At 35.3% G+C, this 14,999-nt stretch overlaps 1 protein-coding gene across 1 annotated transcript; it reads right to left on the bottom strand.

The window, feature by feature from the left end:
* Window positions 1-1,028: 1,028 nt before the first annotated feature.
* On the bottom strand, window positions 1,029-4,645 carry LOC113500675. The gene is made up of 4 exons (XM_026881539.1): window positions 3,853-4,645; window positions 2,366-2,544; window positions 1,814-1,967; window positions 1,029-1,471 (listed from the first exon to the last, which is right to left on the bottom strand). Exons 2-4 carry the CDS (start codon window positions 2,526-2,528, stop codon window positions 1,090-1,092), a joined length of 699 nt encoding a protein of 232 aa, XP_026737340.1. The 5' UTR covers window positions 2,529-2,544; window positions 3,853-4,645; the 3' UTR covers window positions 1,029-1,089.
* Window positions 4,646-14,999: the final 10,354 nt, after the last annotated feature.

Here is a 14,999-nt window from a genome sequence, read left to right on the forward strand (position 1 = left end):
ATTTTTAAAGAGTTATGGTGTGAGGAAAATCACGCAGTGTGTCGTCTTTGTAATTAAGCAAAGAAGGCGTCAGGAGACGGGGGGTGACGTTGAGAATGTTCTGCGATCTCATTTCCATGCAAATGAGGGTAGAACGTAAGACCGCACGTCGATGGGCAAAATTAATTCTGATTGTCAACCTTGCTACTCTGAACTTAAGGCGATGATAGTCTCGAACTGCTAGAGATGTGTGGTGGACTGTACTTGTTATACATCAGATGGTAGGCTGTCGCGATAACAGTTCTGGCGGGCGTCGAGACGTCGCACAACTCGGGTTACACTTGATCGATAAATAATACCTCGTGATAATGACTTCGACATGCCACCACTACTCAGATTTAAAACGATTTTTAATTAAGACAATGGCCGAGCAGAACTTTTTGGGGATCTGGGATGGGAAGCTTGAAGCTGTCACTGACTTTGAGGGTATACCACCTTTTATAATAAGAATGTTGCAGTTACTGAAGAGCTATCCTATACACAGTGAAGTCTGGCTTCTAAGCTGTGCTAAACCTGCATTAGACTATGACGGTATCCTCTTTGAGAATAATAACGTTTTGGATACCAAGAAAAGAAGGAAATTGTATACTAGACGAGGATACTAAATTGCTATCATAATGAATTTTTCAGCACATCTAAAACGTGTTCTTTGGGATCTTTGAGAATAAAATATGTATGAAAATGAACGGGACTGGTAAAGGTGCATATTTGAAAAAAAAAAGGTATTATCACATGAGTTAACTATTAGCGATTTCTACAACACTAAAATCAATGCGAAACTGATATTAATTAGGATAACTTAGTAAACTATGATGTAATCTTTGTAAGAAGTTTATAACTTATCTAACTCAAGCTCTAATATCGGAACTTTGTTTTAGTTTAAAAGTTTCTTCAATTTTATTTTCTTGACTTGCAAAACTGGGCTCTATTTCATAGGTAAGTAGGTACAATTTGCTTATGAAAATTAGAATTGAATGAAAAAACTAGGCTGTTGTAAGCATATTTTATACACATTTGATACAAAAATAAAAGTCTTAAAACATCTTCTAGTTACGTTTCATCATTTCTTTCGTTTTCTATGTCATCAATTAGTTTCAGTATTCCCATTTTAAATTTTCGTTTTTCTTTTATTGTAAAGTTTCTTATGTCTGGTAAAATACTTCTAAAAAACTGTAAGTCTTCACTCTCTTCTTCTGTATCTTTATTGTCCATAGAACATTTTCTTTTTTTAGCATTCTCTTGACATGAAACGTCGTTGGAACTTCTTTTACTAACCTCATTTGTGTCTGCTTCATGTTTATCGAAATTGTTAGAGAAGTCTGGTTTTATTTCAATATGGTTCCATTCCTCTATAGAGTTGCTATGTGTGTTTGTGTCAGCATTATCAACGTATACGAAGTTACATGATTTATCCTGATCTCTGGACGGTGAGCTAAAAGTTTGTATTACACATTATTAGTTACCCTTAATCCGTGCAAAATATTCAAATTACTGTGTTGTTGAGAGACTAGCTTTTAAGAGGAAAAAAAAGAGTACGAGCCAGAAGAAAGATTCTGGGACGGCTTTTTGAACAAATATAATAAATATATCTTGGATAATAGTGCCATAATAGCCGGTCTTTTTCGGTTTTTCGGTCACTGTCACTTCTTGAATTCTGAGAATGGCGACGCTGATGCGGCGTGCCCGAGTACATATCATACGATGGAAGGCTATGAAAATGTTCTTCTTTAGGAGACTACAAGCGATAACTTAGTTAATGAAAAGTGTTACTTACCCTTTTGGTCTAACAAATGGTTCCAAAAACCGTAAATGGTCGTACAAATAATACTTCTTGAAGAATCCTCCCTCATTGTTATTTTGGTGTAATTTAGCTTTATATCGATTGAACGATGATCTTATCCCTTTCCATTTCACCTTTACTTCATCAACTGCAACAAAAACAACATACGTAGAATAAAGAAAGGTTTCTGTTCAATTGTCAAAGTGTGGTTGAACATTACCCTGGTTTCATAGATAGGCATAACGGTATTCAGTGACTTTTCAAGAAGTTGCGAGAGCTTTTTGCTCTGGTCCACGATATAGAAGGAGCTAGAGTTTACATACATAAGGGACGAGACTAAATCACATCTCTCCATAAGTGTAAGCAATCACCGAAACTTTTATCGCTTACAATAGTTTTACTTGTCCAAGAGAGCTTGATGCCGACGAATCGCAAGCAAGAGGGAGACAGCGCTATGCGACATAGAGTGGCATCTCTCTTCCACAATTACAGCATTATAAGAATTTTGTTGGATATCCCCACTTCAAGGACACTTTGCATCCATACCTGTACATTCTTCATTTAGTTCTGCTTGAACACAGGCAGCTACTTTTGCCCACGCATCCTCTGAAAATCTTGTTCGATACGAGTCCAAGTTCAAATCATAGAGTTCTGGAAAACGTTCTACTATCTTCACCAATTCTATCATCAAATGCTGATTGTCTTTCATCCTTGTGTGTTTTTTGCTGGGAAAAAATATTTTGGTGAAAATTTAGGCTTTTGTCAATCGTTATGTCGAAAGATAACCTTCGAATGGCTGTATGTAAATGTATCTATGAAATGACAAATCTATTTCTCAAGGGTTATTGAAAGGATTTATGTAATGATTTATATAATTTAGCGTTTTCTGTTAACGCTAGCGACTGTTGAAGACTAGTGTAACTTGGCTGCATGTAGTAACAGGCCGATCATAGGCTCCCGACCCCGAGAAGAACAAGCATGTTTGTGATCCACAAATGCTTGTTCTGAAATAAGGTGCTTTTGTTCACGTGCCTTAAATGTTAGTGAAACACTCGGCCATACAATAATATATAATCAGATCCTGTGATGTTGCCCAGATCAGAATGCCCTTTCATTACCTGTGCTGCCATCTATGATTTAGTGAAGTCAGTATTTTACTTATACCGACATACTCGAATAAAATTAAAATTATATTACTTTTATCAGTTCGCATATTTTTGCAATAATTGATACATAAAAAATATAATCTATCTTACTCATTCCAAATTTGACTGACTGACATTCAATCAGTCATGTTTTGACATTTAATTGTGGGTCATTAACCACCTGTCTTGCAGTCATATTACAATCAAGTATTAATTTATATGTTAAACTGAGCTACTGAGTAATAATTTTAATTGTGAAATGACTACGAATACGATGTATGATAAATGTATCGTATTTGTCTATTTTTAAGTAGCTTTAGTTAACTAAGATGGAGTTAAGGTGACCGGAACTACCGAACTATGTAAAACTCCAGTTTTTAAATAGACTAAAAACAAGAATGGATTTTTTTAAATTGGACGATACAATTAAGCCTATTTTCATATTGTGGTCTAATGCTGGACATATGCATCTCCTAAGTTGCGTCTATGCGGTACTGGCAGCTGATTATAAAAACATAGCAACCATGACTAAATCCCTTAAATAGGTATGATCTTAGGGTAACAATTACTTAATGTTGTGTACCTTCAATGTCTTCCGATACATAGCTCAACAGATTTAGTACCTATACGTACAAAAAACTCCTAAAACTAAACTAAAAACTACAGACAAAAAATCGCGAATGCACCTAAGATTAAACAAACATTCTTTCGCGTAGCTTAGCTGTCGGTGTTGCGTGCGGCTATCGCGCCACTAACGTTACAATTTGAATTTTTCACAGTTTGAACTGCTATTATCGCTTATGTTATAGTATAGAGAAACATGTTAATACGAACTCCAAATGAGTAGTTTTATCAATAACAAAACAAAGTTATAACAATATAACTCACCAATGATAAAGACGGATATTTGTTTACACCGAACGCTGTGACCTTCCACTCAACTCGTAGTATACTGACGCGCCACACCGACACGCTGCGCATGCTCTGTCTCATTCGATAACGTGAGCTGGAAAGGGATGGAGCTCTGCGGTCGCGCGACGCCACAGCGACGCGGTGTTGCCATGCCGCTCTAACGTCACATCGCTACATGCCGGTAATATTTTGTGCAACACACACTGCTACCTGCTAACAGAAAATGAACTGTAAAGTTCTTGGAATAGAGTTCAAATTTAAGTGTATATTTTTAGTATTCGAAACTCTTCGTGACTCAACCCGAGAGTCACTTGTCAACTGGTATTTTTAGTGTTAATTATACATTCATGGATAATCACGATTAGTGTAAAACAACTGCTGAAATTATATTGTATATTTAGAATGTTTAATTGTCAGCTATTTTTGTCACGCTTTCTGTTCACGGCCTGATTTATTGACGATTGTATTGTTTTTAATGGTAATGTATTTCGATTTCGTTTTTACTCAAATCATAAATTCATATTTATAATCACGCTATTCTGTTGGTATGCAGCTTCATCTGAATGCCACGTGCCAGTCCTTAAACTGTTTACCTAGATAACTTACTCGTCTTAAGCGTCACTTAACTCGTATTAAGAAATAAACTTATACATTTATATTAGTAAGCCGTTAAGTAAGTAAGTTCGACTAATGTTTGAGTAAAGGATAGACCAGTGGTATATGTCACCACGCCTGTGTTGCGGATTCGATCCCCGCGTACGACAAGAATTTTCAGTCTAGTTGTCTTTGTGCAAGTGAAGTTGAATATTTGTGCAACCTTCCTAAACACCAAGATTAAAAACCTGACTGTCAATGTCTGATATTAACAGAAAAAAACAATCTTTTAAGGGAAAGACACCATCTAACGGACTCAAATTTGCTGATACGAAGAAAGTCCCGAAAAACTATAACACTCTTCGAAGCCTCAATAACACGGTTTATATAAGTACTTTATTTTAAGTATTCCCTTTACTTTGATGTGAGAAAAAGTCATGGAATGTGCCATCTGCTATCATCCTGTGTAACTTATAAACGACTTTTATATATAAACGCTGACTTTTTACTTTTCTTACTAAGCGCGAGCTCACACTTGAACATTTATTTTTGCTCGTACTTATTCAATTTATAAAGGTGTGTTATAAAGTTGAACAAAATACTTCTATGATCAAGTTAATTTTGTGTGTTAGTGATAGTCTGATGATAGTAATAGGGTATAGAAGCATTCATATTAAGCAGAACTTTAAACTAGAATTTCTTCAGACCGAGAATCGAACCCACAGCACTTCAAGTTGCGTCACTTTGCTATATTTTCCTTGTCCGCAAAAAGTCTTTATAAATATCTATTGTCTTAATACCTAAAAAAGTTACAAATAATATTAAAAATAAACACATCTCGCCCTAAATTAAAGCAAATTATAAACCGATTTGCTAATAAAATTTTCTTGCTATGTGCTTATTGTTAAAGACAAACCTTCTCAGACTGATCAGGTCTAACGCTAGATACTGTTGATTAAAACAGGCTTGTCTCACTTAAATTACTATCCTTAACTACTATAAAGGCTACACTGATAATGAGTTAATACAAAAAAAACCAGACTCAAGGTGTCTACCATTACATGTCAGTAATAAAGGTCTTTAAAACTGTTAGTGATACATAAATTGCACATGTACCATTAAAGTAATAATTAAAAATTAAAAATGAGCTAATAATAGTGACGGATGAACGTCAACATGCATCTGGGGGTCGACCGCCATCTCTCAAAAGATGTATAAGCGAGACGGGTGACTACCAAACCTAGTGTGGCTTCTCGCTTCCTCAACGGCACCAGTCTATATGAAGTAGTAGACCTCTGAATTCCATACCGCAATTACAAACGAATTCTAAACTCGAAAAACTGTTCTATTAATAGTGGAAGACTCTTAAGGGCTATGAGAAGTGAAGGGTTAATTATAATAATGTATTTTAATTATAACAACCACGCGCCTTAGTTCCCGATTCCCCGTTAAGAATGGGACCACCCCATTTCTTCCCAAGGGTGTCGTAAGAGGCAAATAAGGGATTACGCTAGGGGTGTAAGCATCTTCCAACAACCTAATAACTTATGAGTAAACTAATAAAACCTCGCCAACCATAGTGGGTTTGGTTAAGTCTTCGGCTCAATTGATGGGAGCGTTGGCTTTTTATATCAAGTGTGCTCTGGAAATAAGTACTTAGATCCTAATGGACCAGAATTGTTGCCGTCTTTATTTGCAGTTCTTACAATTTACTTTTTACATGCAATAGAAAAGTAAAAACCAATAAACTTACAATAAAATGATGAAAATACCCACCCATCTACATTTGTATCAATGTTCTCCACAAAGTCTCTGCATTTTGGACCTGTGTCCCCGCGCTCCTTTAACAAGGACCGGGCGGTTTTCGATGAACTGTTCCAGGGATTAAAAAGGATGTATAAATAAAAACAGTTCAGAGAACGAAAACGTAATTATGACAGAAGAATTCGAAGTCAAAGAGATGATTTAAAAATCTATAAATAATAACCACATTAATTTTGATATTTAAGACATTGTCATGTTTTTGCGAATGGACGTAAGTAAATATAATGCTTTATGAATATTAAAATTTAAGAAACGAAGCCGTTGACGCACGTTATGAGAATCAACAAAGAAAAAAAACAAAGGACGAACCACAAATCGTATTTTACCATAAAATTAGTTGAGCGTGTGTTGAGAATACAGATTGCGCATGTGTGCGTATGCGACATCTGCTGAAGGCGCGCACGTGGCTTGAACACCTTTTGTACACCGTATGCATCCACCTTTTTACCAATGAAACTATTAATAAACTGACACAGTTCTAAAATTACACTCTTCCAGCGGACATCGCTTGATCAAGATGGAGAGGGGTGAAGTATATTGTATAGATCACCTTCATTAGCGGTACTTGGAGAAAATGCACCTAAATTAATGAATTATTAATTGTTATATCAGCTGTTTCCTATGTCTTGGAATTACTGATCGTCTGGCTGATCTTGTGTGATAGGGTTAATTGGAATAGGTCAAACAATTTAAGTTCGATATTCCTGCCAGTTTTGGTACCGTCATTATCCTGGCGTTGCAAGTAGCCTCTATAAGCGATGGATCATTGTAAGCGGTGAAGAGTTGCGTTGAAAGTGAGTGCTGTCCAAGTAAATTTAACAATCAAAAGTTGTGCTAAATAGTTAATTTTTTTCCCTTATTTTTTACCAAATTTCAAAACATCATGAACGAAATATAGATGGCAAAAAATCATAATTTGACAAAGATACTAACAGCAGCAAGGACGTTCAGCATATCCTTAACGTACACAACACACTCGATGTCACAATTCTATCAAAAAATCTAACCCAGTTCTATCCTCTCCTTAGAACCAGGCTAGGAGTACAATTCTTCACTGACCTTGAACTTTTATGATGTGACAAGTTATAAACAACTGCTCACGGCAAATTGTTTATACTTAATGTATTATATTGACTGTTGGCTCACTTGTCCCTAGTGGTGTCTGTTTCCATTTCCAATCCGGTACAGCTGCTTTAATAATATTGGATGTCTGGTACTGCTCCATTTTAATTTTGTGAAACAATATTTTAGTTATATTTATGAGGCTGATTGGGATCAATTTACGATCATTCCGTCGCGTCAGCTCATGATTTAGGACTCGGATGATCCGAAACTAGTCGGACGATCCCGATGAATACGCGTTGGTAAACCATAGGTAGTATAGTTTAACAATGTGTGAATTCGAACTTGGATTACAAAAACCAAATTCGAATTTCCATATAGAAAAAATCATTATGTATTGTTTGTTTCAGAAATTTAAAGAAAAACTTACAACTTCTCTGACATTGAACCGGCAATGAATCATTATAATATTATAAGTCCCGAAGTGCGCACGTAATGCAATGTTATTTTACTATTTGTTCGTAATTTTTAGGATTCCTTACCCATAAAGTGAGCACCTAGACTCCTGTACTAAAGCTTCGTTTTCTGTCCTTCTGTCACCAGGCTGCGTAACTCATGAACCCTGGGTTGGTACAGAGTTGACATATTCAGAGACTCATTTCTGTTGCTACAAAAAAGTAATCAAAATTTGAGTCAAGATAAAGCAACAATTCTTACAGGCATAAATGCGGATAGGTGACGATTTATTTTTGGTTTAGGGCCAGTGTGTACAGAACCCTTATGTCATGACTTGACCGGTTGACCACGACTCACTTGACAGCTTTTTTTTTCACTTCCCACAAAGCGTTGTGTAACAATTCAAAAAGACGTAATTTGTAATATTATTTGTTTTTTGTTTACATAGATTCATACATATTTACGTAAACGCAATGAAGGTCGCATATCAAATAGATAAAAACGTAATTCTAGGTGTTTTTGTTAAATAAATAATAAAATGTATTTTAGTTGGTCACAAAATTTTTAATTTTACCAACTTATTACTGAAGTAGTTTACAACAAAGAGAAAAGAGACCTTAAGTATTAGTGATTCTAAATTTGAGTGCGGAAACTTCATTCAAAACTACTATTACAAAGCCCAATATCGTAAATTTACTATAGCAGCAAATAAGCTATTAGCAACAAAATCATAACCCTTCAAATAAAAATACTGATCCAAACTTGATGCATTTGGGACCACATGACAGGTATCCAGTTCAAAGTTCGTCATCATCTCAGCCTATTGCTGAGATGATGACTATTGCTCGAGCGCGAACCGTTCATGGCCACCTGCATCCAACGAGACCCAGCCGGTCGGTCCATCTGGCAGGTGGCCGTCCCAGTTCAAAGTTACAAGGTATCAAACAGAAATAAATACAGACGAATTGAGAACTTCCCGCTTTTTGAAGTAGGTTGAAAATTTGTTAAATTGGTTGTTGGAAGATTTTATTCCGCATATTTTTGGTTTGTAAAAAACTGTTTTAATTCTAATAGACATAACCTTGATTCGACTTTACAGTGCATAACATTATTTGTTTTTGTCATTATTTCCTTCAAAAGAGTTGAGGTAAATTGTTCAAAGTTTATAGCCTGTGATACCTATTTCGAAATGTTCAACACTCAATTTTATTAAGCAGAGAGAGTTTGTGCGTCAGTGAGGAATTAAACTCACTTAGAGAGTTTTAAATGAAAACAAAATGCCGAAATTTAAAATTTTGCCATTTAGACAACATTTCAAAAATACTTTTATTTAATCTTATTCAAAATATAGTTAAATGTAACGATTTGTAATAAACTCTAAGAGTATCACGAATCTGTATTTATTTGGCTCCCACAGATATTTTTATGTACTACCAGCTGACTAGGCAAACTTCCATCTTGAGTACTGATTTGCTTCCTCTTGAATGACTCTCTCTATTAACCATAACTGCATCAACTTACTGACAGACAACCAGCGTGGTTGACTTCGTTGATAATATGTACTGATACAGATGGGATGAATACATACACTGTACGAGACATTCAGCGCAAAACCGTATCGTCCTGCGTCAACGGGAACGCGCCCCCTCCAACGCTCCCTCGGCAGGTGAGCTTATGACGTGACAGGTGCTCTAAACAAAATTATAACTCGCAGCTATATGCATCGTAATATTTAACGCAATCATTATTGTTTTTCTGCACAAATGATACAAGAATATAGGTCTTATATCCCTTGCGAAATTAAGTTGATCACCTTAATTATTGCTCTTATTCGAATCGTTAATTATTGAATAGCCTGCCGTCGTTCGTTATTTAAATATTAACTTCTTGAGTATTCATTCCAATTCTTTTAGTTTGTTTTACTAATTAAATTAAATGTATTGAGTAGGTTAAGTACTATCCAACTATTTAGCTTTTAAAATTGTTGGCCGACCAAGTCGCATGGCAATGAGGCTACACAAGAATAATTGTCTTTAAACGTCAAGCTAAGTTGCACTAGGCTTATTCAAATGATAGATATATCTATTTTTATGACATAGTAAAAGGAGATAACGAACTGTTAATAAGTATTAAGACTAACGACCTCACCGACCCCAATCAATCAACTAACAAAACCAAAATTAAAAATGATCAATAAACAATTCAAATCGTTACACTTCAAAAATAGCAGACATATGTTCAACACCTTTCATAAACCGGTCGAACGAAGGACATCCGCTTTTTGGTTGATAAAAAAAAATCGAGTTCAACATTCTCACAGGAACCGCTGCGTATCCGGTGCGCGGGCGCCGAATAAAAACGATCATTTGTTAATGTCGGAGTATTGGGCCACCAGGTAACCGCGCTTCGGCTTTGTGCACGTTTGAATCCGTCAATGTCATACGTACCAGCTCGAGCCCCGCACTCTTATTGTGTCTACTTATGTATGTTAAAAACAATTTTGGATCTTGAGAAACTTGTGTGTGAATGCCGAATTTCTTGCTTCAGAGTCAAGCCGCTTTAGTTTCGGGATGACTGACAATAGATCATCATTCTTCTTTTATCTATAAGAGAGGTGTCTTAGCAACTGCCTCAACGCGATACTATTGCTAGTACCTAAACATTAATTCATTCACAAACTTACCATCATATCACCTGACAAAGTCCACTCCTACTACTAACGGCACCAACATCAACGTTCCAAATAATTGGCGGCTCAGTTTTATCTCAAGACAGCATTCTCAATCTGCAAACAAAATGTAACATTATGGCTTTACGAAATTGGAGTGCTGTGGCGGAATGTTGATCAACGTCGTTTTACCATACCATACTCTTTGGTTGTTCCTTAAATCCAACTTTTGGCTAATGCACAAATTATTCATCTTCGTTTTATGTCCCGAGTATACCATTACAAAATCAGTCTTAAAAGTAAGACTTAAATTGTAGGTGTGATTTTATACAAAAATAAAATCATTGTTTAATTTATCACGTGCGTTTAATAGCTCACCTCACCATATCTTTATTATTAGATCAAAACTATCAAGATTAAAATTCATATCAACTATAACATCTTTCGTTCCATACTTGCTCCGTTAGCAATTTGTTCTTTAAGTTAAAGCTAATAAACGTGTGAACTTTACGTTTCACCTCAAAAATCTGCATACCATTCTTACGACCGTTACAACAAGCGCTTACGAGTGGCAACTTTTAACTTTCAAAAGTAGTGCAACTGTGTTCATATGTCAACCGTCTACCAAAATTATTGTAAGAGCTCTCTATAGAACGGTATGATGACCTCTAATCTACATACATACAAATGACTTCCACGCATGGACAACAACAATAATTCGAATGTTTTGCCGACATACCTTTGCAGCTTGTCCAAACAGGAACGACTCTTATTTGGTTTGAGATAGAGTTGAAAATAATCAAGCAAATGGATATAGAATTGGTAAAAGCCAAGTCGTTTTGACGTTTGGTAATAGTTAAGTGAAAGGCTGGATACGTGAGAAAACCGACGCCTATTGTAACAATGCCATATTTTGCCGTCATCTAGGCCAGTGATTGATCAGAGTAAATATTTTATTCCCACTGTTGCATGCGAACTGATGGTCGGTCTTAGATTGTATGTTACTGTTATAAAAGAATTATTGTCTTAATATTTGTTGCGTATTCAATTAAAATTTGCAGTATTCACTAATTATGTGGGTGATTGTCAGAATGAAGTATCTGTGAGGCTGTGTTGACTAATATAGATCTAATGCAGTAGTTTTACAATTCACTTTTACTTTGTTAAAAACCGCTTTGAATAATTGAGAAGATCGCCAAAGAAGCTCAGTAAATCCGCAACAGGACAACAGGACAATTCTGTTCTCTTACCCTGAAATTACGCCAGAACGTGGTAATTTCCAATTTGAATCAGCTTATTTGGAGACCATTTACTACTTATTAAGAACCATGCAGATAATCGTTAATAGGGTTCCGATTTTATTTGAGTTATTGGAGCTATCAATCAAGAAGCTAATAATACATGGTTACGATGAAAGATTTGCAAAAGAAACGTAAAATGCATTTGTGATTCCAGTACGTTTTATGGTTTTAAATGAAGTACCTACAATCGAATGATAGGACAAACATAAGAAATCAGATACAATTAGGCTCAGCTCTATAGTCATGGAACAAGGTATTTGACTTAAAGGAGGTAATTAGTCCGTCAGATGAATTTCTAGAAATATTGGACATGTATTTTTCTTTTACTAGTGACTGAACAAAACACATGAAAGATATTCAAACGAATAATAGTTACACCACTTGTAGGTAAGAAGTGTACTGATAAATGACGACAAACTTGATTTAAGCTTACTGTATCATCTTATTTTTTTGTTTACGGCAGCAAAAGTTCAATATTTTTTGGAGGTCTATTTGACGGACTTATTAGTTTTTTTGTCAATTACTCTACTATCCTACTACTGTGGTATTAGGAAAAAATAATTTGATTGTATTACATATTTCTTTTATATCAGCTTCTCCAAACTGACGGCCATGGACAAAGGTGTCAACTTCGATAAAAACAGATTCAAAAGCCTTATACCCGAAGCAAAAATTAATTATGTCCTTGGAGTTTGACTAATTTATGTCGTAATAATTTACCCCTAAAGTGTATTTAGAACGTAAAATGACATATACATGCCGTGAAAAGAATAATTTATTGCCATTAGTCAACGCAAATAAGCAAGCTTTCGGTAACGGAAGCTAGCTTTGCATTTTGACGTCATTGTTGGCAGACATGCGATACTATATTTAACATTTCATTGTGACCTGAACCAGGCCGACCTTTGAAACAGTTCGAGGACCCACGCTTAGACATTGAAGGATATTCAGAACTTTTTACACATTTGTATAAATTACTTTATTATTATTGAGCTCAAGTGTCTCGATAGTGACTGAAATATGAGTTCCAAAATATTTGATTCGCAAATATTTATTGAAAATATTCAAATCGCCTTCACGAGTCGATCCTTGGAATTTTATAATTTTTCTATTGTAGTGAGTATAATTTCAGTAGCCTCATCAGAATTGGGGTAGCCCTTGTGGTCCTTCAGATTAGAAGAGGACTCAATATCACTGATCAAGATTAAACCTTCTTCAATAGTCATTCAAAGTCTAGGTTATTGGGTAGTACGTAATTTATCGAAGGTCGTTAAGGTCAATTAAATTTCTGAATAATTTAGTCTGGATTTTCCAAAGGACAAAAGACATCGGGTCTTCGAAGAAATCTAGACCAAGATTAAAATTAAATTAAAAACCAACTTAAGGAAATTTTAATCTGCTATTTTTAGAGAGGGATTTATCTAAATTAATCATTTACGAAATATATTTTGATTTAATACAAATTGATAAGGAATAACTTAAACAGCGTGATGATGGTAAATTAATAGTTAGATAATTAATTGATGTTCGTTGACCTTATGTCAACATTTATAGATTATTTTTAATAGTTATAGATACTTTTTTTTAATTTGTCCTCCGCATCAAACTTTGCTATTCTTGCTTCTATCTTCGCTCTTGTTATCTTCTCGATCTTCCTTCTTTTCTGGTATATTTTGTTACGCCACGTGCGGTATCGTGGTGATGGGTTGTGCAGCTTCCACAGAAATAGTTGAGCTACATGACCTATTAATGCGTGGAAGCTTGCTGTCACAGTCATTCCACTCCTATGCTCGCACTTTTTTTATAAATTATGTATCTATTACCCAGATGTTGCCTTTAAACTTAGCTATATCATCAACACTACATACTTATACTCCAAGAAGTTAGAAACCCGTTCAGCTTCACCCAAGTTTGATATCCCATTGTTCAGTTCGAGAACATCTCCAAACCACTAGTCTATGTTTAATCAATAGCCGCGCTATACATTACAATGTATATTTAAAATACAGAGGATGACAGGTTGTAACCTCATTCACTGCGTTCCATTTAACATAACCCATTTCGCTTAGCTGGTTTTCACAAATAAAGCGGGATTTTCACGGTGTTTTCCCCGAATACAGTACAAAATCTCTGTAAATAATAATTTTGTTGTTTTTTTGTGAATTCATATCGTATGCATCCAATTTCAATTTGAATGTGTGATAACGAAGTGTGTCGCTCATGATGGAAAGTTGTGTTTGCTACTGCGCTGGCGGGGTATTGTCGTTTCATGAGTAGTTTCTTCTCATTTTTTAAAACATGCTAACGGATAACTCTACATTCTAAATTTTGCTAAATATTCTTCTTATTATTTCTATTATATCAGAAAACGTGGTATTAAACAACTTGTTGTTAAGCAAGCAGCTAAAGTGTGCTGTAATGAATTAATACCTTATCATAGATATCCCATATTCCTGCTGACTATAACCTAGGGGCCTACTCCCATAGTAACAATAGCTACAAGCTCCCTTCGAGGCGGTGGTATGCATTGAAATGAATAAAAAAAGCAACCTATCATAAACACCATATCCAACAAAAGAAACAAACGAGTTAAAAAATAGACGTTTAGAAGAAAATAACGAAACAAAACGATAAGGCAAATCGTACAATTACAGAGTTATGTAATAGTTCATGGGCTAGCCGTGAAGGTTGTTTGCCATTCGACTCCATTGTTGCGCAATCTGTCACGTTAAGAAGTATTAAATACCTACACGTAAGTGTATTTCTATATGTGCATATTAGCCAACTTTAGCAAGTACATTGTATATTTTGGTGTGTGAACACAGCCCACGCAAACACCGCATTTCTTAACTTTGAACATAAACAGTGAATTACGATGATGAAATTCTGTGGGAACTTCTTTGAAATGTATTTTTGGGTGAAATGGTTTAAATGATAGGTAGAATATCAGTTTTAAGCTTGTCGTAGAGGTCCTTTAAACCATTGTAGGAGGTTCACCGATTATAGTGAAAAGTGGAGCGCTGACCTTAGGCGTATGATGCCTGACTGAATAACTAATACATAACGACCACGACCGCTCTGTCAAGAACGTTACAGATCAGAAGTAGAAGTAAACGCTTGATTTGAGGTAGGATTTTTACATTTCGGTTAGTTTTTGGGATATACGTTGAAGGTAGCAAAATTAACCATTAACATAATATAATATACTCCTAAAAAAA

Source organism: Trichoplusia ni, chromosome 14 (genome assembly GCF_003590095.1).
Source record: "Trichoplusia ni isolate ovarian cell line Hi5 chromosome 14, tn1, whole genome shotgun sequence".
Taxonomy (NCBI): Eukaryota; Metazoa; Arthropoda; class Insecta; order Lepidoptera; family Noctuidae; genus Trichoplusia; species Trichoplusia ni.

Excerpts from the sequence above, each read along its gene's own strand:
- LOC113500675 (XM_026881539.1), bottom strand. The coding sequence starts at position 2,528 with ATGAAAGACAATCAGCATTTGATGATAGAATTGGTGAAGATAGTAGAA. Across the intron at positions 1,968-2,365 it reads ACTAAATGAAGAATGTACAG|TTGATGAAGTAAAGGTGAAA; the intron begins GTATGGATGCAA and ends TTTTTGTTGCAG. Across the intron at positions 1,472-1,813 it reads CCATTTGTTAGACCAAAAGG|CTCACCGTCCAGAGATCAGG; the intron begins GTAAGTAACACT and ends ACAAACTTTTAG.